The 23099-nt window shown below is 47.8% G+C and overlaps 1 protein-coding gene across 4 annotated transcripts in view; it reads left to right on the forward strand.

The window, feature by feature from the left end:
- The window catches only part of LOC148150047 (microtubule-actin cross-linking factor 1, isoforms 6/7-like), a 332243-nt gene that overhangs the window by 17055 nt on the left and 292089 nt on the right, over positions 1-23099 (forward strand). For all 4 annotated transcript variants that reach the window (XM_087987754.1, XM_087987755.1, XM_087987756.1 and 1 more), the window contains exons 3-4: positions 3912-4004; positions 5141-5290. In XM_087987754.1, the coding sequence (XP_087843880.1) occupies positions 3912-4004; positions 5141-5290 (243 nt within the window). The remainder of the gene's footprint in view (positions 1-3911; positions 4005-5140; positions 5291-23099) is intronic.

Below are 23099 nucleotides of genomic sequence, written 5' to 3' on the forward strand. Positions count from 1 at the left end.
AAGTCACCTCTCTTCCTCTTCTGTGCGAACAGCCCTAGCTCACTCAACCTCTCTTCATAAATCAAGCCCTCCAACCCAGGTAGCACCTGGTAAATCCCTCTGCACCCTCCCTAAAGCATCTGTGTCCTTCCTATAATGTAGCGACTAGAAGTGAACACAATATTCCCAGTGTGGACTCACCAGGGTTTTATAGAATGGTGCTGGAAAAGCACAGCAGGTCAGTCAGCATCTGGGGAACAGGAGAATCGATGTTTCGGGCAAAAGCCCTTCATCACGAATAGAGGCAGGGAGCCTCCAGGGTGGAGAGACAAATGGGGGGATGGTGAAGCTGGGTAGAAGGTAGCCAAGAGTACACTAGGTGGATGGGAGTCGGGATGAAGGTGATAGATCAGGGAGGAGGGTTGGGGAAGGTAGCGAAGAGTACAATGGATGAATGGGGGAGGGGATGAAGGTGATAGGTCAGAGAGGAGGGTGGAGTGGATAGGTGGAAAGGAGGATAGGCAGGTAGGACAGGTCATGGGGACAGTGCTGAGCTGGAAGTTTGAAACTAGGATGAGGTGGGGGAAGGGGAAATGAGGAAACTGTTGAAGTCCACATTGATGCCCTGGGGTTGAAGTGTTCCGAGGCGGAAGATGAGGCGTTCTTCCTCCAGGCGTCGGGTGAGGGAGCGGCGGTGAAGGAGGCCCAGGACCTCCATGTCCTCGGCAGAGTGGGAGGGGGAGTTGAAATGTTGGGCCACAGGGCGGTTTGGTTGATTGGTGCGGGAGTCCCGGAGATGTTCCCTAAAGTGCTCTGCTAGGAGGCGTCCAGTCTCCCCAATGTAGAGGAGACCGCATCGAGAGCAACGGATACAATAAATGATATTAGTGGATGTGCAAGTAAAACTTTGATGGATGTGGAAGGCTCCTTTCGGGCCTTGGATGGAGGTGAGGGAGGAGGTGTGGGCACAGGTTTTGCAATTCCTGCAGTGGCAGGGGAGGGTGCCAGGAAGGCAGGGTGGGTTGTTGGGGGACGTGGACCTGACCAAGTCTGTGACTACTTGCGCCTACACCCGATGCCTGGAGGAAGAACGCCTCATCTTCTGCCTCAGAACACTTCAACCCCAGGGCATCAATGCGGACTTCACCAGTTTCCTCATTTCCCCTCCCCCCACCTTACCCCAGTTCCAATCTTCCAGCTCAGCACCATCCTCATGACCTGTCCTACCTGCCTATCTCCCTTCCCACCTATATGCTCCACCCTCATTTCCAACCTATCACCCCCATCCCCACCCCCATTCACCTATTGTACTCTTTGCTACCTCCTCCCCTCCCCCCCCATTTATCTCTCCACCCTGGAGGCTCCCTGCCTCTATTCCTGATGAAGGGCTTTTGCCCGAAACATCGATTTTCCTGCTCCTCAGATGCTGTCTGACCTGCTGTGCTCTTCCAGCACCACTCAGATCTAGACTCTGATTTCTGGCATCTACAGTCCTCATTTTTGCCAGGGTTTTATAGAGCTGCAGCATAACATCGTGGCTCTTAAACTCAATCCTCCTGCTAATGAAAGCCAACACACCATACGCCTTCTTTAACAACCCTATCCACTTGGGTGGCAACTTTGAGGGATTTATGTATGTGTATCCCAAGATCCCACTGTTCCTCCACACTGCCAAGAATTCTGTCTCTAACCCTGTATTCAACACTTGAGAGAGTTTAGAAAAGATTCACAAGGATATTGCCAGGGTTGGAGGATTTGAGCTACAGGGAGAGGCTGAACAGGCTGGGGCTGTTTTCCCTGGAGCGTCGGAGGCTGAGGGGTGACCTTATAGAGGGTTATGAAATCACAAGGGGCATGGATAGGATAAATAGGCAAAGTCTTTCCCCGGGGTAGGGGCATCCAAAACTAGACGGCGTAGGTTTAGGTGAGAGGGGAAAAATATAAAAGAGACCAAAGGGGCAACTTTTTCACTCAGGGTGTTGTACGTGTGTGGACTGAGCTGCCAGAGGATGTGGTGGAGGCTGGTACAATTGCAACATTTAAGAGGCATTTGGATGGGTATATGAATAGGAAGGGTTTGGAGGGATATAGGCCGGGTGCTGGCAGGTGGGACTAGATTGGGTTGGGATATCAGCATGGATGAGATGGATGAAAGGGTCTGTTACCATGTTGTACATGCCCTTGATTCTATGACTCTAATAGCACAGTCTCACTATCAGGAGATGCAGTGGCAGACTGGTACTGTCAATGGGCTGACCATCCAGAACTCCCAGGTTAATGTTCTGGGACATGGGTTTGAATCTCAACATGGCAGTGGTAGATTTTGAATTCATGTTTTAAAAATCAGAAATTACAGAGCTTGTTTAATGGTGACAATGTATCTCCTTTTGTAAAAATCCACTTGGTTCACTCATGTCACTCACTGGTGGACATCTCCCATCCTCACCTGGTCTGGCCTACACGTGACTCCAGACCCACATCCAATGCAGTTGATTCTTGAACATCTCATGAACAAATTAAAAAGAATAGAGTGTCTTGTAACCCAATAATTGCAGCAGCTGTGGGCAATTGTAATCTCCATTTATATTGCTCAATGCAATTCTTCATTAATTTTCTTAATTTATTTAAGGGACGTGGGCATCTCTGGCTTGGCCAGTATTTAATGACCATCTTTCACGGAGAGTCAGTCCCTTTGCTGTGGGACTGGAATCACATGCAGGTCAGACCAGGTAAGGAGAGCAGGTTTCCTTCCCGAAAGACCATGAGTGACCCGGATGGGTTTTACAGTTATTGAAGATGGCTGGCATCGTTATCCTGCAACGAGTCATGTTTTTGTCCGGAATTATCACAGTAATTTAAGTTTCACCCACTGCCACTACCAACACTAACCACAGTCTATTCCCTGGAGGCGGCACTGTGGTTTGCGCTGGCACGGTGGCTCAGTGGTTAGCACTGCTGCCTTATAGCGCCAGAGATCTGTGTTTGATTCCAGCCTCAGGTGACTGTCTGTGTGGAGTTTGCACATTCTCCCCGTGCCTGCGTGGGATTCCTCCCACAATCCAAAGATGTACAGGTCAGGTGCATTGGCCATTCTAAATTGTCCATAGTGTTCAGGGATGTTTGGGGTAGTCAGGGGAAAATATAGGGCAATGGGTCTGGGTGGGTTACTCTTTGGAGGTTTGGTGTGGACTTGTTGGGCTGAAGGGCCTGTTTCCACACTGAAGGGATTCTGATTCTAATTCTAACAGAGTGGGCAATGGATGTATTTGAGACAATTTTCTAAATTTACAGCCAACTAGAGAACAAGATATTTCTGATTAAATCTCATTTCTTGTTTCAATCCAATTCAACATAGTCTCCTCCTCCTTTCAGTCACAGCTGCAGTTTTCCCTTCCCCCAATGAAGGCAAATCCTGCGTCTGTATTTAATACCTCGGGACTTGACTCCTTGAACGGAGTGCATCCAGCACATGAACAAGCCTCACTCATTGCTTACCAATCATTTAACTTGTTGGCTGTTGCATGGGGAGGGAAATGGGTATCTGGTGTGTGTGTGTGTTACTTGGGCTTGTCATAGCCTGTGGTCAGCACAGTATCTCAGTGGGTGGCACGATATCTCAGTGGGTGGCACAATATCTCAGTGGGTGGCACGGTGACTCAGTGGTTAGCTTCACAGTGCCAGGGGCCCAAGTGCAATTCTAAACTTTGGTGGAACTTTTGTTCATTCTCTCCATATCTGCGTGGGTTTCCTCCCACAGTCCGAAGCTGTGCATATGAGGGGGATTGGCCAAGGGAAATGTGGGGTTACAGGGATGGGGTACATCTGGGTGGGATGCTCTTGGGAGGGCCAGCGTGGACTCAATGGGCCAAATAGCCTGTTACAGCAATGTAGGGATCCTACGTGGATGTTAATCATTTTCCATTGTACATCAGGAGGGTTTGGAATCGCCTGGAGAATGTAGACGAGAGACGATGGAGCTGGGAAACTTACAGCTCGAGAACCACAAGCTCCAACAGACGGAAGAGGTAAGGAGAGCTGTCACCATCAGGACCTTGCATTCTGTCTGAGAAGATCGACCAGAGGGCTCCAATGTCACTCCCTACGGAGTCTGTGTAAATGGGTCAGTCTTGAATGAATTGGATGAGCTGTGAAATTACGACCAAAATCTGTCAGACAGTGAGGTTAGGCTGCATTTGTTAATCATTAGAGAAAGTGTCACTGACAAGGAATTCACAATAAATTCCTTCACATTCTCTCTCTCCGTCTGTCATTGTTTCCCTTTCTGTCCTGCACTTTCACTATTTTTATGACTCACTGATCTGCCCCTTTCTCCCATTCCCCTCCCCCACACTCCTGCATTCTTCCTGTCTCCCAGGTTACTGCTTCTCCAACCCTTCTCTCTGTTTTGCCCTTGCTCTTTTTCTCTGTCCTATTTTTTCTATCTATCTATCAGCCTTTTCATTGTTGGCCTTACACCCATTGCTCAGTACCTTTCACTTCTTTTCCTTTTTATACCATCTCTTTCTTTCTCCCTCACTCTGACCACCTTGTTTAGAGAAATGTTTTTATACCTTATACAATCTGACTGGCCAGAGTCACATATCTTCTCAAGTAGCTACTTCCACTTAAAACCGTTGTCATTAAACACACCGGATGGAACTCCCGGCTCTCTCTGTCCCTCATGGTGGCACAGTGGTTAGCACTGCTGCCTCACAGCGCCAGAGACCCGGGTTCAATTCCCGCCTCAGGCGACTGACTGTGTGGAGTTTGCACACTTTCCCCGTGTCTGCGTGGGTTTCCTCCGGGTGCTCCGGTTTCCTCCCACAGTCACAAAGATGTGCAGGTTAAGATGGATTGGCCATGGGGTAGTGTCCAGGGATGTGCAGGTTAGGGTGGATTGGCCATGGGATAGTGTCCAGGGATGTGCAGGTTAGGGTGGATTGGCCATGGGAAATTGCCTCATAGTGTTCAGGGATGTTTAGGTTAGATGGAAAATACAGGATTATAGGGATAGGGTAGAGAGTGGGTGTGTGTGGGATACTCTTGATGGGCTGAATACCTGATTCCACTCTGTAGGGAATTCTATGATTCACTTTCTCACTCCCTCTCATTCTCCAGTGCTGCCTCTGAATGCCTTGAAAAATGTTCTTCTCTTTACCAGGGTCCTGGTCAGACTGGCCCTCCACTGGCATCAGGATCTCTTGATGATGGTCTGGAAAGCTGGATCAGTGACATTGAAGACGTGACAGCCAATCAGAGGCCTCCCTCCTCCAAGCTGGAGGTAGTGAAAGCACAATTACAGGGACAGAAGGTAAGGGTCTTGTTCAGGCAGACATCTCGGAGATATTCTGTGCGAGAGACCTTCCATGGACAATGTAGAGTACTCGCACCGTCTGAGACTAATGGCCACAATCTGAGGCAGTTACTCAGTCTTTAGACTGAGCTGGTCATTACTGATTCTGGACAGAGAGTGAAGGGACTGACTGCAGGGAGCAGTTTCAGCATTGAAGGAACGGCGATACATTTCCCAGCCAGGATGGGGAGTGACTTGGAGGGGAACATGCAGGGGGTGTTATTCCCATGTATCAGCTGCCCTTGTCCTTCAAGATGGAAGTGGCCATGGGTTTGGAAGGTGTTGTCTGAGGGTCTTGGTCAAAACAACACTGAAGGACAATATAAAATAGAGTGTAAAATTCTAAAGGGGGTGCAGAGGGTCCTGGGGGTATATGTAATGTATCATTGAAGGTGGCAGGACCGGGGGAGAGAGCAGTTAATAAAGCAGACAGTACCTTCGCCTTTATTACCGGGGCAGAGAGTACAATAGCAGGGGGGTGATGTTGAACTTGTCCAGGACCCTTGTGGGTCCTCAGCTGGAATATTGTGTACAGGGTGTGGGCCGCACATTATAGGAAAGATGGGAATGCATTGGAGAGAGTGCAGGAAGTGATTTACAGGAATGGTTTCCGGAATGAGAGACTTCAGGGATGGGGGGGAGATTGAAGACGTTGGGACGGTTCTCCCCAGAGAGAGGGGCGACTGGGAGGGAGATCTGGTAGAGGTTTACAAAACCAGGAGCAGAGCTGGACAGAGCAGACAGGGAGAAACAGTCCCTGCTTGTACCAGGAAGAAGAACATGAGGGGCATTGACATAAGGAAAAAAAAACCTTTCTCACTTAGTGAGTAGAGTCTGGAATGTACTGCCTGAGAGTGTGGGGAACTGGACAAAGTGGCTAAAAGGGGAAACTGTGGATGGTTGCAGTGTGAAGTCAAGAGACAGCCACTGACTGAAGTACTCCTTCAGTGAGCCAGTACAGACACAGCAGGATAAATCGCCTCCTTCTGGCCGATGTTGACCCAGTGCGTGTGTACAACAATGAGTGAGTGTGGGTGTGTACAGCAATGAGTGAGTGTGTACAGCAGTGGGTGTGTACAGCAATGGGTGTGTACAGCAGTGAGTGAGTGTGTACAGCAGTGGGTGTGTACAGCAGTGAGTGAGTGTGTACAGCAGCGAGTTTGTACAGTAATGAGTGAGTGAGAGTGTGTACAGCAGTGGGTGTGTATAGCAATGAGTGAGTGTGGTGTGTATCCAGGGGATGTGTACAGCAGTGGGTGTGTACTGCAATGAGTGAGTGTGGGTGTGTATAGCAGTGGGTGTGTACTGCAATGTGTGAGTGTGGGTGTGTATAGCAGTGGGTGTGTATAACAGTTGGTGTGTACAGCAGTGAGTGAGTGAGAGTGTGTATAGCAGTGGGTGTGTTTCACACTGAGTGAGTGTGGTGTGTATAGCAGTGAATATGGGTGTGTAAAGCAGTGGCTGTGTATAGCAGTGGGTGTGTATAACCGTGAGTGAATATGGGTGTGTATAGCAGTGAGTGTGTATAGCAGTGAGTATGTACAGCAATGAGTGAGTGTGAGTATGTATAGCAGTGAGTGTGTATAGGAATGAGTGAGTGAGAGTGTGTACAGCAGTGAGTGTGTCCAGCAGTGTGTATGAACAGTAATGGGTGAGTGTGTTAGCAGTGAGTGTGTGTAGTAGTGAATGTGTACAGCAATGAGTGAGTGTGATTGAGTATAGCAGTGAGTGTGTACAGCAGTGGGTGTGTACAGCAATGAGTGAGTGTGTACAGCAATGAGTGAGTGTGGGTGTGTATAGCGGTGGGTGTGTATAGCAGTGGGTGTGTTCAGCAATGAGTGAGTGTGAGTGTGTACAGCAGTGGGTGTGTACAGCAGTGGGTTTGTACAGCAATGAGTGCGGGTGTACAGCCATGGGTGTGTACAGCAGTGGGTTTGTACAGCAATGAGTGCGGGTGTACAGCCATGGGTGTGTACAGCAGTGAGTGTGTACAGCAATTAGTGAGTGTGTATAGCAGTGTGTGTGTATAGCAGTGGGTGTGTATAACAGTGGATGTGTACAGCAATGAGTGAGTGTGGGTGTTTACAGCAATGAGGAGTGTGTATAGCAGTGTGTGTGTACAGCAGTGAGTGTGCATAGCAATGAGTGAGTGTGTGTATAGCAGTGAGTGTGTAAAGCAGTGAGTGAGTGTGGGTGTGTATAGCACTGGGTGTGTACAGCAATGAGTGAGTGTGATTGTGTATAGCAGTGAGTGTGTTCAGCAGTGGGTGTGTACAACAATGAGTGAGTGTGGGTGTGTACAGCAATGAGTGAGTGTGTACAGCAGTGGGTGTGTACAGCAGTGAGTGAGTGTGTACAGCAGCGAGTTTGTACAGTAATGAGTGAGTGAGAGTGTGTACAGCAGTGGGTGTGTATAGCAATGAATGAGTGTGGTGTGTATCCAGTGGATGTGTACAGCAGTGGGTGTGTACTGCAATGAGTGAGTGTGGGTGTGTATAGCAGTGGGTGCGTACTGCAATGTGTGAGTGTGGGTGTGTATAGCAGTGGGTGTGTATAACAGTTGGTGTGTACAGCAGTGAGTGAGTGAGAGTGTGTATAGCAGTGGGTGTGTTTCACACTGAGTGAGTGTGGTGTGTATAGCAGTGAATATGGGTGTGTAAAGCAGTGGGTGTGTATAACCGTGAGTGAATCTGGGTGTGTATAGCAGTGAGTGTGTATAGCAGTGAGTATGTACAGCAATGAGTGAGTGTGAATGTGTATAGCAGTGAGTGTTCAGCAGTGGGTGTGTACAGCAATGAGTGAGTGTGTACAGCAGTGGGTGTGTACAGCAGTGAGTGAGTGTGTACAGCAGTGAGTTTGTACAGTAATGAGTGAGTGAGAGTGTGTACAGCAGTGGGTGTGTATAGCAATGAATGAGTGTGGTGTGTATCCAGTGGATGTGTACAGCAGTGGGTGTGTACTGCAATGAGTGAGTGTGGGTGTGTATAGCAGTGGATGTGTACAGCAGTGGGTGTGTACTGCAATGAGTGAGTGTGGGTGTGTATAGCAGTGGGTGTGTACTGCAATGTGTGAGTGTGAGTGTGTACAGCAGTGGGTGTGTATAACAGTGGGTGTGTACAGCAGTGAGTGAGTGAGAGTGTGTATAGCAGTGGGTGTGTTTCACACTGAGTGAGTGTGGTGTGTATAGCAGTGAATATGGGTGTGTAAAGCAGTGGGTGTGTAAAGCAGTGAGTGTGTATAACCGTGAGTGAATCTGGGTGTGTATAGCAGTGAGTGTGTATAGCAGTGAGTATGTACAGCAATGAGTGAGTGTGAGTATGTATAGCAGTGAGTGTGTATAGGAATGAGTGAGTGAGAGTGTGTACAGCAGTGAGTGTGTCCAGCAGTGTGTATGAATAGTAATGTTAGCAGTGAGTGTGTGTAGTAGTGAATGTGTACAGCAATGAGTGAGTGTGATTGTGTATAGCAGTGAGTGTGTACAGCAGTGGGTGTGTACAGCAATGAGTGAGTATGTACAGCAATGAGTGAGTGTGGGTGTGTATAGCAGTGGGTGTGTATAGCAATGGGTGTGTTGAGCAATGAGTGAGTCTGAGTGTGTACAGCAGTGGGTGTGTACAGCAGTGGGTTTGTACAGCAATGAGTGCGGGTGTACAGCCATGGGTGTGTACAGCAGTGAGTGTGTACAGCAATTAGTGAGTGTGTATAACAGTGGGTGTGTATAACAGTGGGTGTGTACAGCAATGAGTGAGTGTGGGTGTTTACAGCAATGAGGAGTGTGTATAGCAGTGTGTGTGTACAGCAGTGAGTGAGTGTAAGTGTGTACAGCAGTGCGCGTGTGTCCAGCAGTGTGTGTGAACAGCAATGAGTGAGTGTGTTAGCAGTGAGTGTGTACGGCAATGAGTGATTGTGTACAACAATGGGTGTGTACAGCAAAGAGTGGGTGTGGGTGTGTGCAGCAGTGGTGTGTACAGCAATGAGTGAGTGTGATGTGTATAGCAGTGGGTGTGTGCATCAATGAGTGAGTGTGAGTGTGTATAGCAGTGGGTGTGTACAGCTGTGGGTGTGTAAAGCAATGATTGTGTGTGAGTGTGTATAGTAGTGAGTGTGTACAGCAATGAGTGAGTGTGAATGTGTATAGCAATGAGTGTGTATAGCAGTGAATGTGTACAGCACTGAGTGAGTGTGGATGTGTATAGCAGTGGGTGTGTACAGCAGTGGGTGTGTACAGCAATGAGTGAATGTGAGTGTGTATAGCACTGGGTGTGTACAGCAATGAGTGAGTGTGAGTGTGTATAGCAGTGGGTGTGTACAGCAATGAATGAGTGTATATAGCAGTGAGTGTGTATAGCAGTTGGTGGGTACAGGCATGAGTGAGTGACAGTGTGAATAGCAGTAGGTGTGTACAGCAATGAGTGAGTGTGAGTGTGCATAGCAGTGGGTGTGTACAGCAGTGTATGTGTACAGCAATGAGTGAATGTGAGTGTGTGAGTGTGTATAGCAGTGGGTGTGTATAGCAATGAGTGAGTGTGGTGTGTATCCAGTGGGTGTGTATAGCAGTGAGTGTGTACTGCAATGAGTGAGTGTGAGTGTGTATAGCACTGGGTGTGTACAGCAAGTGAGTGTGGGTGTGAATGTGTATAGCAATGAGTGTGTATAGCAGTGGGTGTGTACAGCACTGAGTGAGTGTGGGTGTGTATAGCAGTGGGTGTGTATAGCAGTGGGTGTGTACAGCACTGAGTGAGTGTGGGTGTGTATAGCAGTGGGTGTGTACAGCAGTGCGTGTGTACAGCACTGAGTGAGTGTGGCTGTGTATAGCAGTGGGTGTGTATAGCAGTGGGTGTGTACAGCACTGAGTGAGTGTGGCTGTGTATAGCAGTGGGTGTGTATAGCAGTGGGTGTGTACAGCACTGAGTGAGTGTGGGTGTGTATAGCAGTGGGTGTGTATAGCAGTGGGTGTGTACAGCACTGAGTGAGTGTGGCTGTGTATAGCAGTGGGTGTGTACAGCTGTGGGTGTGTAAAGCAATGATTGTGTGTGAGTGTGTATAGCAGTGAATGTGTACAGCACTGAGTGAGTGTGGATGTGTATAGCAGTGGGTGTGTACAGCAGTGGGTGTGTACAGCAATGAGTGAATGTGAGTGTGTATAGCACTGGGTGTGTACAGCAATGAGTGAGTGTGAGTGTGTACAGTAGTGGGTGTGTACAGCAATGAATGAGTGTATATAGCAGTGAGTGTGTATAGCAGTTGGTGGGTACAGGCATGAGTGAGTGACAGTGTGAATAGCAGTAGGTGTGTACAGCAATGAGTGAGTGTGAGTGTGCATAGCAGTGGGTGTGTACAGCAGTGTATGTGTACAGCAATGAGTGAATGTGAGTGTGTGAGTGTGTATAGCAGTGGGTGTGTATAGCAATGAGTGAGTGTGGTGTGTATCCAGTGGGTGTGTATAGCAGTGAGTGTGTACTGCAATGAGTGAGTGTGAGTGTGTATAGCACTGGGTGTGTACAGCAAGTGAGTGTGGGTGTGAATGTGTATAGCAATGAGTGTGTATAGCAGTGGGTGTGTACAGCACTGAGTGAGTGTGGGTGTGTATAGCAGTGGGTGTGTATAGCAGTGCGTGTGTACAGCACTGAGTGAGTGTGGGTGTGTATAGCAGTGGGTGTGTATAGCAGTGCGTGTGTACAGCACTGAGTGAGTGTGGCTGTGTATAGCAGTGATTCCTGAAGAAGGGCTTATGGCCGAAACATCGATTCTCCTGCTCCTTGGATGCTGCCTGACCTGCTGCGCTTTTCCAGCAACACATTTTCAGCTGTGTACAGCAATGAGTGAGTGTAAGTGTGTACAGCAGTGAGTATGTCCAGCAGTGTGTGTGAACAGCAATGAGTAAGTGTGTTAGCAGTGAGTGTGTGTAGTCGTGAATGTGTACAGCAATGAGTGAATGTGAGTGTGTATTGCAGTGGGTGTGTATAACAGTGGGCGTGTACTGCAATGAGTGATTGTGAGTGTGTATAGCAGTGAGTGTGTACAGCAGTGGGTGTACAGCAATGAGTGAGTGTGGGTGTGTAAAGCAATGATTGAGTGTGTACAGTAGTGGGTGTGTACAGTGGTGAGTGTGAAAAGCAGTGAGTGTGAATGAGTATAGCAGTGGGTGTGTATAGCAATGAGTGAGTGAGAGTGTGTCCAGCAGTGTGTGTGAACAGTAATGAGTGAGTGTGTTAGCAGTGAGTGTGTGTTGTAGTGAATGTGTACAGCAATGAGTGATTGTGAGTGTGTATAGCAGTGAGTGTGTATTGCAGTGGGTGTGTACAGCAATGAGTGAGTGTGTACAGTAGTGGGTGTGTACAGCGGTGAGTGTGTACAGCAGTGAGTGTGTACAGCAATGAGTGAGTGTATATAGCAGTGAGTGTGTATAGCAGTTGGTGGGTACAGGCATGAGTGAGTGACAGTGTGATTAACAGTAGGTGTGTATAGCAATGAGTGAGTGTGAGTGTGTATAGCAGTGTGTGTGTACAGCAGTGTGTGTGTGTACAACAATGAGTGAATGTGAGTGTGTATAGCAGTGTGTGTGTGTATAGCAATGAGTGAGTGTGGGTGTGTATAGCAGTGGGTGTGAATAGCACTGGGTGTGTACAGCAATGAGTGAGTGTGGGTGTGTATAGCAGTGAGCGTGTTCAGCAGTGAGTGTGTACCGCAATGAGTGTGTGGGTGTGTACAGCAATGAGTGAGTGTGTACAGCAGTGGGTGTGTACAGCAGTGAGTGAGTGTGTACAGCAGTGAGTGTGTACTGCAATGAGTGAGTGTGGGTGTGTATAGCACTGGGTGTATATAACAGTGGGTGTGTACAGCAGTGAGTGAGTGAGAGTGTGTATAGCAGTGGGTGTGTTTCGCACTGAGTGAGTGTGGTGTGTATAGCAGTGAATGTGGGTGTGTAAAGCAGTGGGTGTGTATAGCAGTGGGTGTGTATAACCGTGAGTGAATCTGCGTGTGTATAGCAGTGAGTATGTACAGCAATGAGGGAGTGTGAGTGTGTACAGCAGTGGGTGTGTACAGCAGTGAGTATATACAGCAATGAGGGAGTGTGAGTGTGTATAGCAGTGAGTGTGTAAAGCAGTGAGTGTGAGTGAGTATAGCAGTGGGTGTGTACAGCAATGAGTGAGTGAGAGTGTGTACAGCAGTGAGTGTGAACAGTAATGAGTGAGTGTGTTAGCAGTGAGTGTGTGTTGTAGTGAATGTGTACAGCAATGATTGAGTGTGAGTGTGTATAGCAGTGGATGTGTACAGCAGTGGGTGTGTACAGTAATGAGTGAGTGTGTATAGCAGTGTGTGTGTATAGCAGTGGGTGTGTATAACAGTGGGTGTGTATAACAGTGGGTGAGTGTGGGTGTTTACAGGAATGAGGAGTGTGTATAGGAGTGAATGTGTAAGCTGTGAGTGAGTGTAAGTGTGTACAGCAGTGCGCGTGTGTCCAGCAGTGTGTGTGAACAGCAATGAGTGAGTGTGAGTGTGTACAGCAGTGGGTGTGTAAAGCAATGGGTGTGTGTGGGTGTGTACAGCAATGAGTGAGTGTGATGTCTATAGCAGTGGGTGTGTATAGCAATGAGTGGGTGTGGGTGTGTGCAGCAGTGAGTGTGTACAGCAATGAGTGAGTGTGTGTGTGTATAGCAGTGGGTGTGTACAGCAATGAGTGAGTGTGGGTGTGTATAGCAGTGGGTGTGTACAGCAATGAGTGAGTGTGGGTGTGTATAGCAGTGGGTGTGTACAGCAATGAGTGAGTGTGGGTGTGTATAGCAGTGGGTGTGTACAGCAGTGGGTGTGTACAGCAATGAGTGAGTGTGAGTGTGTATAGCAATGAGTGTGTATAGCAGTGAGTGTGTACAGCAATGAGTGAGTGTGGTGTGTATAGCAGTGAGTGTGTACAGCAATGAGTGAGTGTGTGTGTGTATAGCAGTGGGTGTGTACAGCAATGAGTGAGTGTGGGTGTGTATAGCAGTGGGTGTGTACAGCAATGAGTGAGTGTGGGTGTGTATAGCAGTGGGTGTGTACAGCAATGAGTGAGTGTGGGTGTGTATAGCAGTGGGTGTGTACAGCAGTGGGTGTGTACAGCAATGAGTGAGTGTGAGTGTGTATAGCAATGAGTGTGTATAGCAGTGAGTGTGTACAGCAATGAGTGAGTGTGTGTCCAGCAGTGCGCGTGTGTTCAGCAGTCTGAGTGAACAGCAATGACAGAGTGTGTAGTAGTGAATGTGTACAGCAATGAGTGAGTGACAGTGGGAATAGCAGTAGGTGTGTACAGCAATGAGTGAGTGTGAGTGTGTATAGCAGTGAGTGTGTACAGAGTGGGTGTGTACTGCAATGAGTGAGTGTGGGCATGTACAGCAATGAGTGACTGTGTACAGCAGTGGGTGTGTACAGTAATGAGTGAGTGTGGGTGTGTGCAGCAGTGGGTGTGTGCAGCAGTGGGTGTGAACAGTAAAGAGTGAGTGTGAGTGTGTATAGCTGTGGGTGTATACAGCAGTGGGTGTGTACAGCAATAAGTGAGTGTGAGTGTGTATAGAAGTGAATGTGTACAGCAGTGGGTGTGTATAGCAATGAGTGGCTGTGGGTGTGTACAGCAATGAGAGAGTGTGAGTGTGTATAGCAGTGTGTGTATAGCAGTGGGTGGGTACAGCAGTGGTTGGGTATATGCATGAGTGAGTCACAGTGTGAATAGCAGTGGGTGTGTATAGCAATGAGTGAGTGTGATTGTGTATAGCAGTGAGTGTGTTGAGCAGTGGGTGTGTATAGCAATGAGTGAGTGTGTGTACAGTAGTGAGTGTGTCCAACAGTGTGTGAACAGAAATGAGTGAGTGTGTTAGCAGTGAGTGTGTGTAGTAGTGAATGTGTACAGCAATGAGTGAGTGTGACAGTGTATAGCAGTGGGTGTGTACAGCAGTGAGTATGTACAGCAATGAGGGAGTGTGAGTGTGTATAGCAGTGGGTGTGTACAGCAATGAGTTAGTGTGACTGTGTATAGCAGTGGGTGTGTACAGCAGTGAGTATGTACAGCAATGAGGGAGTGTGAGTGTGTATAGCAGTGAGTATGTACAGCAGTGAGTGTGTACAGCAATGAGTGAATGTAATGTGTATAGCAGTGAGTGTGTACAGCAGTGAGTGAGTGAGTGTGTGTACAGCAGTGGGTGTGTTTAGCAATGAATGAGTGTAGTGTGTATCCAGTGGGTATGTATAACAGTAGGTGTGTACTGCAATGAGTGAGTGTGAGTGTGTATAGCAGTGGGTGTGTAGAGCAATGAGTGAGTGTGGGTGTGTACAGCAATGAGTGGGCGTGTACAGCAGTGAGTGAGTGAGAGTGTGTACAGCAGTGGGTGTGTTTAGCAATGAATGAGTATGGTGTGTATAGCAGTGAGTGTGTACAGCGGTGAGTGTGTACAGCAATGAGTGAATGTGAGTGTGTATAGCAGTGGGTGTGTACAGCAATGAGTGAGTGTATATAGCAGGGAGTGTGTACAGCAGTATGCGTGTATAGCAATGAGTGAGTGTAGTGTGTATTCAGTGGGTGTGTATAGCAGTGAGTGTGTACTGCAATGTGAGAGTGTGAGTATGTATAGCAGTGGGTGTGTACAGCAATGAGTGAGTCTGAGTGTGTATAGCAGTGAGTGTGTACAGCAGTGGGTGTGTACAGCAATGAGTGAGTCTGAGTGTGTATAGCAGTGAGTGTGTACAGCAGTGGGTGTGTACAGCAATGAGTGAGTGTGGGCATGTACAGCAATGACTGAGTGTGTACAGCAGTGGGTGTGTACAATAATGAGTGAGTGTGGGTGTGTATAGCAGTGAGTGTGTACAGCAGTGAGTATGTACAGCAATGAGTGAGTGTGAGTGTGTATAGCTGTGAGTGTGTAAAGCAGTGAGTGAGTGTGGGTGCGTATGGCAGTGGGTGTGTATAGCAATGAGTGAGTGAGAGTGTGTATGGCAGTGTGGGTGTACAGCAGTGTGTGTGAACAGAAATTAGTGAGTTTGTTAGCAGTGAGTGTGTGTAGTAGTGAATGTGCACAGCAATGAGTGAGTGTGACAGTGTATAGCAGTGGGTGTGTATAGTAGTGAGTGTGTACAGCAATGAGTGAGTGTGACAGTGTATAGCAGTGGGTGTGTATAGCAGTGAGTGTGTACAGCAGTGAGTGTGTACAGCAATGAGTGAATGTGAGTGTGTATAGCAGTGAGTGTGTACAGCAGTGAGTGAAGTGAGAGGGTGTACAGCAGTGGGTGTGTTTAGCAATGAATGAGTGTGGTGTGTATCCAGTGGGTATGTATAGCAGTAGGTGTGTACTGCAATGTGTGAGTGTGAGTGTATATAGCAGTGGGTGTGTACAGCAATGAGTGAGCATGTACAGCAGTGAGTGAGTGAGAGTGTGTACAGCAGTGGGTGTGTTTAGCAATGAATGAGTGTGGTGTGTATAGCAGTGAGTGTGTACAGCGGTGAATTATGTACAGCAATGAGTGAATGTGAGTGTGTATAGTAGTGGGTGTGTACAGCAATGAGTGAGTGTATATAGCAGTGGGTGTGTACAGCAATGAGTAGGTCTGATGTGTATAGCAGTGAGTGTGTACAGCAATGGGTGTGTACAGCAATGAGTGAGTGTGGGCATGTACAGCAATGAGTGAGTGTGTACGGCATTGGGTGTGTACAATAATGAGTGAGTGTGGGTGTGTGCAGCAGTGGGTGTGAATAGTACTGAGTGAGTGTTAATGTGTATAGCAGTGAGTGTGTACAGAGTGGGTGTGTACAGCAATGAGTGAGTGTGGGCGTGTACAGCAATGAGTGACTGTGTACAGCAGTGGGTGTGTACAGTAATGAGTGAGTGTGGGTGTGTGCAGCAGTGGGTGTGAACAGTAATGAGTGAGTGTGAGTGTGTATAGCAGTGGGTGTATACAGCAGTGGGTGTGTACAGCAATAAGTGAGTGTGAGTGTGTATAGAAGTGAATGTGTACAGCAGTGGGTGTGTACAGCAATGAGTGGCTGTGGGTGTGTACAGCAATGAGAGAGTGTGAGTGTGTATAGCAGTGTGTGTATAGCAGTGGGTGGGTACAGCAGTGGTTGGGTACATGCATGAGTGAGTCACAGTGTGAATAGCAGTGGGTGTGTATAGCAATGAGTGAGTGTGGGTGTGTACAGAAATGAGTGAGTGTGTACAACAGTGGGTGTGTATAGCAATGAGTGAGTGAGAGTGTGTACAGCAGTGAGTGTGTCCAGCAGTGTGTGTGAACAGAAATGAGTGTGTGTTAGCAGTGAGTGTGTATAGCAGTGGGTGTGTACAGCAATGAGTGAGTGTGACTGTGTTTTGCAGTGGGTGTGTACAGCAGTGAGTGTGTACAGCAATGAGGGAGTGTGAGTGTGTATAGCAGTGAGTGTGTATAGAAGTGAATGTGTACAGCAGTGGGTGTGTACAGCAGTGAGTATGTACAGCAGTGAGTGAGTGTGGGCGTGTACAGCAGTGAGTGACTGTGTACAGCAGTGGGTGTGAACAGTAATGAGTGAGTGTGAGTGTGTATAGCAGTGGGTGTATACAGCAGTGGGTGTGTACAGCAATAAGTGAGTGAGAGTGTGTATAGAAGTGAATGTGTACAGCAGTGGGTGTGTACAGCAATGAGTGGCTGTGGGTGTGTACAGCAATGAGAGAGTGTGAGTGTGTATAGCAGTGTGTGTATAGCAGTGGGTGGGTACAGCAATGAGTGGCTGTGGGTGTGTACAGCAATGAGAGAGTGTGAGTGTGTATAGCAGTGGGTGGGTACAGCAGTTGTTGGGTACATGCATGAGTGAGTCACAGTGTGAATAGCAGTGGGTGTGTATAGCAATGAGTGAGTGTGGGTGTGTACAGCAGTGGGTTTGTACAGCAGTGAGTGAGCGTGTACAGCAATGAGTGCGTCAGAGTGTGTATAGCAGTGAGTGTGTATAGCAGTGAGTGTATACAGCAGTGTGTACGTGCAGCAATGAGTGAGTGAGAGTGTGTACAGCAGTGGGCGTGTATAGCAATGAATGAGTGTGGTGTGTATCCAGTGAGTGTGTATAGCAGTGGATGTATACTGCAATGAGTGAGTGTGGGTGTGTATAGCAATGTGTGAGTGTGGGTGTGTATAGCAGTGGGTGTGTATAACAGTGGGTGTGTACAGCAATGAGTGAGTGTGAGTGTGTATAGCAGTGGGTGTGTATAGCAGTGCGTGTGTACAGCAATGAGTGAGTGTGGGTGTGTATAGCAGTGAGCGTATATAGCACTGGGTGTGTACAGCAATGAGTGAGTGTGAATGTGTATAGCAATGAGTGTGTATAGCAGTGAGTGTGTACAGCACTGAGTGAGTGTGGGCATGTACAGCAATGAGTGAGTGTGTACAGCAGTGGGTGTGTACAATAGTGAATGAGTGTCGGTGTGTGCAGCAGTGGGTGTGAACAGTAATGAGTGAGTGTGAGTGTGTATAGCAGTGAGTGTGTACAGCAATGAGTGAGTGTGGGTGTGTATAGCAGTGAGCGTATATAGCACTGGGTGTGTACAGCAATGAGTGAGTGTGAATGTGTATAGCAATGAGTGTGTATAGCAGTGAGTGTGTACAGCACTGAGTGAGTGTGGGCATGTACAGCAATGAGTGAGTGTGTACAGCAGTGGGTGTGTACAATAGTGAATGAGTGTCGGTGTGTGCAGCAGTGGGTGTGAACAGTAATAAGTGAGTGTGAGTGTGTATAGCAGTGAGTGTGTACAGCACTGAGTGAGTGTGGGTGTGTATAGCAGTAGGTGTGTACAGCATTGGGTGGGTACAGGCATGAGTGAGTCACAGTGTGAATAGCAGTGGGTGTGTACAGCAATGAGTGAGTGTGGGTGTGTACAGCAATGAGTGAGTGTGTACTACAGTGGGTGTGTACAGCAGTGAGTCAGTGTGTACAGCAGTGGGTTTGTACAGCAATGTGTGAGAGAGAGTGTGTACAGCAGTGGGTGTGTATAGCAATGAATGTGTGTGGTGTGTATCCAGTGGATGTGTATAGCAGTGGGTGTGTATAGCAGTGAGTGAGTGAGAGTGTGTATAGCAGTGGGTGTGTTTCGGAGTGAGTGAGTGTGGTGTGTATAGCAGTGGATGTGGGTGTGTAAAGCAGTGGGTGTGTATAGCAGTGGATGTGTATAACCGCGAGTGAATCTGGGTGTGTATAGCAATGAGTGTGTACAGCAGTGAGTATGTACAGCAATGAGGGAGTGAGAGTGTGTATAGCAGTGAGTGTGTAAATCAGTGAGTGAGTGTGGGTGTGTACAGCTGTGGGCGTGTATAGCAATGAGTGAGAGTGTGTATAGCAATGAGTGTGTACAGCAGTGAGTATGTACAGCAATGAGGGAGTGAGAGTGTGTATAGCAGTGAGTGTGTAAAGCAGTGAGTGAGTGTGGGTGTGTATAGCAGTGGGTGTGTACAGCAATGAGTGAGTGTGAATGTGTACAGCAATGAGTGTGTATAGCAATGAGTGAGTGTGGGTGTGTATAGCAGTGGGTGTGCACAGCAATGAGTGAGTGTGAGTGTGTATAGCAGTGGGTGTGCACAGCAGTGGGTGTGTACAGCAATGAGTGAGTGTGAGTGTGTACAGCAGTGAGTGTGTACAGCAGTGAGTGTGTATAGCAGTGAGTGTGTACAGCAGTGGGTGTGTACCGCAATGAGTGAGTGTGGGTGTGTACAGCAATGAGTGAGTGTGAATGTGTACAGCAATGAGTGTGTATAGCAATGAGTGAGTGTGGGTGTGTATAGCAGTGGGTGTGCACAGCAGTGGGTGTGTACAGCAATGAGTGAGTGTGAGTGTGTATAGCAGTGGGTGTGCACAGCAGTGGGTGTGTACAGCAATGAGTGAGTGTGAGTGTGTATAGCAGTGAGTGTGTATAGCAATGAGTGAGTGTGGGTGTGTATAGCAGTGCGTGTGCACAGCAGTGGGTGTGTACAGCAATGAGTGAGTGTGAGTGTGTATAGCAGTGAGTGTGTACAGCAGTGAGTGTGTATAGCTGTGAGTGTGTACAGCAGTGGGTGTGTACCGCAATGAGTGAGTGTGGGTGTGTACAGCAATGAGTGAGTGTGTACAGCAGTGGGTGTGTACAGCAGTGAGTATGTACAGCAATGAGTGAGTGAGAGTGTGTACAGCAGTGGGTGTGTATAGCAATGAATGAGTGTGAGTGTGTACAGCAGTGGGTGTGTATAACAGTGGGTGTGTACAGCAGTGAGTGAGTGAGAGTGTGTATAGCAGTGGGTGTGTTTCGCACTGAGTGAGTGTGGTGTGTATAGCAGTGAATGTGGGTTGTGTAAAGCAGTGGGTGTGTATAGCAGTGGGTGTGTATAACCGTGAGTGAATATGGGTGTGTATAGCAGTGAGTGTGTACAGCAGTGAGTATGTACAGCAATGAGTGAGTGTGAGTGTGTATAGCAGTGGGGGTGTGTGTACACTAATGAGTGAGTGTGTGTATAGCAGTGAATTTGTAAAGCAGTGAGTGAGTGTGGGTGTGTATAGCAGTGGGTGTGTACAGCAATGAGTGAGTGTGGTTTTGTATGGCAGTGGGTGTGTATAGCAATGAGTGAGTGAGAGTGTATACAGCAGTGTGTGTGTACAGTAGTGTGTGTACAGCAATGAGGGAGTGTGAGTGTGTATAGCAGTGAGTGTGTAAAGCAGTGAGTGAGTGTGAGTGTGTGCAGCAGGTAGTGTGTACAGCAATGTGTGTGTACAGCAGTGGGTGTGTATAGCAGTGGGTGTGTATAGCAGTGGGTGTGTACGGCCATGAGTGAGTATGTGTAGCAATGAGTGAGTGTGGGTGTGTATAGCAGTGGGTGTGTAGAGCTGTGAGTGTGTATAGCAGTGTGTGTATAGCAGTGGGTGTCTAAAGCAATGAGTGAGTGAGAATGTGTACAGCAGTTGGTGTGTGAACAGCAATGAGTGAGTGTGTACAGCAGTGAGTGTGTAAAGCAGTGGGTGGGTACAGCCAAGAGTGAGTGACAGTGTGAATTGCAGTGAGTGTGAGTGTGTATAGCAATGTGTGTGTATAACAGTGGGTGTGTATAGCAGTGAGTGTATATGGCTATGAGTGAGGGTGTATCGCAGTGATTGTGTACAGCAATGAGTGAGTGTGGGTGTGTATAGCAGTGTGTGTGTACAGCAATGAGTGAGTGTGGGTGTGTATAGCAGTGGGCGTGTATAGCACTGGGTGTGTACAGCTATGGGTGAGTGTGAATGTGTATAGCAATGAGTGTGTATAGCAGTGAGTGTGTACAGCACTGACTGTGGGTGTGTATAGCAGTGAGTGTGTACAGCATTGGGTGGGTACAGGCATGAGTGAGTCACAGTGTGAATAGCAGTGGGTGTGTACAGAAATGAGTGAGTGTGATTGTGTATAGCAGTGAGCGTGTTCATCAGTGGGTGTGTACAGTAATGAGTGAGTATGTACAGGAGTGGATGTGTACAGCAGTGAGTGAGTGTGTACAGCAGTGAGTTTGTACAGCAATGAGTGTGTGTGTATAGCAGTGTGTATATAGCAGTGAGTGCGTGTGTATAGCAGTGAGTATGTACAGGAATGAGTGAGTGAGCGTGTGTATAGCAGTGAGTGTGTACAACAATGAGTGAGTGTAAGTGTGTATAGCAATGGGTGTGTGTAGTTATGTGTGAGTGTCGGTGTGTATAGCTGTAGGCACGTTCAGCAATGAGTGAGTATGAGTGTGTATGACAGTGAGTGTGTATAGCAGTGACTCTGTATAGCAGTGGGTGTGTGCAGCAATGAGTGAGTGTGGGTGTGTATTGCAGTGAGTGTGTATAGCAGTGGGTGTGTACAGCAATGAGTGAGTATGAGTGTGTATAGCAGTGAGTGTGTACGGCAATGAGTGAGTGTATGTATAGTAGTGACTGTGTGTACACAGTTTATACAGCAATGAGTGAGTGTGAGTGTGTATAGCAGTGAGTGTGTACGGCAATGAGTAAGTGTATGTACAGCAGTGAGTGTGTGCATCAATGAGTAAGTGTGTGTATAGCAGTGAGTGTGTATAGCAGTGGGTGTGTACAGCAATGAATGAGTGTGAGTGTGTATAGCAGTGAATTTGTACAGCAATGAGTGTGTGTGAGTGTGTACAGCAGTGAGTGTGTACAGCAATGAGTCAGTGTAAGTGTGTATAGTAGTGGGTGTGTACAGCAGTGAGTGTGTATAGCAGTGGGTGTGTACAGCAATGAGTGAGTGTAAGTGTGTATAGCAGTGGGTGTGTACAGCAATGAATGAGTGTGTACAGCAATGTGTGAGTGTGTATCGCAGTGAGTGTGTATCTCAGTAAGTGTGTACAGCAATGAGTGAGTCTGGGTGTATATAGCAGTGAGTGTGTCTAGCAGTGAGTGTGTATTGCAATGAGTGCGTGTGTATAGCAGTGAGTGAGTATAACAGTGAGTGCGTGTGTATAGCAGTGTGTGTGTACAGCAGCGAGTTTATACAGGAATGAGTGAGTGAGAGTGTGTATAGCAGTGTGTGTGTACAGCAGTGAGTATGTACAGGAATGAGTGAGTGAGAGTGTGTATAGCAGTGAGTGTGTACATCAGTGAGTATGTACAGCAGTGAGTGTGTGCAGCAATGAGTGGGTGACAGTGTCAATAGTAGTGGGTGTGTATATGGCAGGGGGATTGGATCCGGACTTGTAGTCCAGCAAGTAGGCTAGCTGTTTGTCAGGATGCCCAAGACTGTAGGGAGGCTGTGGAGAAGGTAGCACAGACAGGGAATACTTGCGGACACAGAGATGGGTTCAAGTGCGTATACTTCAACGCAAGGAGTATCAGAAATAAGGTGGGTGAACTTAAGGCGTGGATCGGTACCTGGGACTACGATGTTGTGGCCATCACGGAAACGTGGATAGACAGGAATGGTTGTTGGAGGTTCCTGGTTACAGATGTTTCAGTAAGATTAGGGAGGGTGGTAAAAAAGGAGGGGGGTGGCGTTGCTAATTAGAAATGGTATAATGGCTGCAGAAAGGCAGTTTGAGGGGGATCTGCCTTTGGAGGTAGTATGGGCTGAAGTCAGAAATAGGAAAGGAGCAGTCACCTTGTTGGGTGTTGACTATAGGCCCCCCAATAGCAGCAGAGATGTGGAGAAACAGATTGGGAAACAGATTTTGGAAAGGTGCAGAAGGCACAGGGTAGTAGTCATGGGCGATTTCAACTTCCCAAATATTGATTGGAAGCTCTTTAGATCAAGTAGATTGGATGGGGTGGTGTTTGTGCAGTGTCCAGGAAGCTTTTCTAACTCAGAATGTAGATTGTCCGACCAGAGGGGAGGCCATATTGGATTTGGTACTCGGTAATGAACCGGGACAAGTGGTGGGCTTGTTAGTGGGTGAACATTTTGGTGATGGTGACCACAATTCTGTGACTTTCACCTTGGTTATGGAGAGATAGGTGCGTGCAACAGGGTAGGTTTTACAATTGGGGGAAGGGTAATTACGATGCTGTAAGACAGGATCTGAGGAGCAAAAGTTGTGAGCATAGGCTGTCAGGGAAGGATGTCGTGGAAATGTGGAACTTTTTCAAGGAACAGATACGACGTGTCCTTGATATGTATGTACCTGTCAGGCAGGAAAGAAATGGTCGTGTGAGGGAACCTTGGTTGACAAGGGAGGTTGAATGTCTCGTAAAGAGGAAGAAGGAGGCTTACATAAGGTTGAGGAAACAGGGTTCAGACAGAGCAGTGGAGGGATACAGGATAGCCAGAAGGGACCTGAAGAAAGGGATTAGGAGAGCTAAGAG

Source organism: Chiloscyllium plagiosum, unplaced genomic scaffold (assembly GCF_037043375.1).
Source record: "Chiloscyllium plagiosum isolate Xiang-an unplaced genomic scaffold, Cpla_swu_hap1 HiC_scaffold_5, whole genome shotgun sequence".
NCBI classification, from domain to species: domain Eukaryota; kingdom Metazoa; phylum Chordata; class Chondrichthyes; order Orectolobiformes; family Hemiscylliidae; genus Chiloscyllium; species Chiloscyllium plagiosum.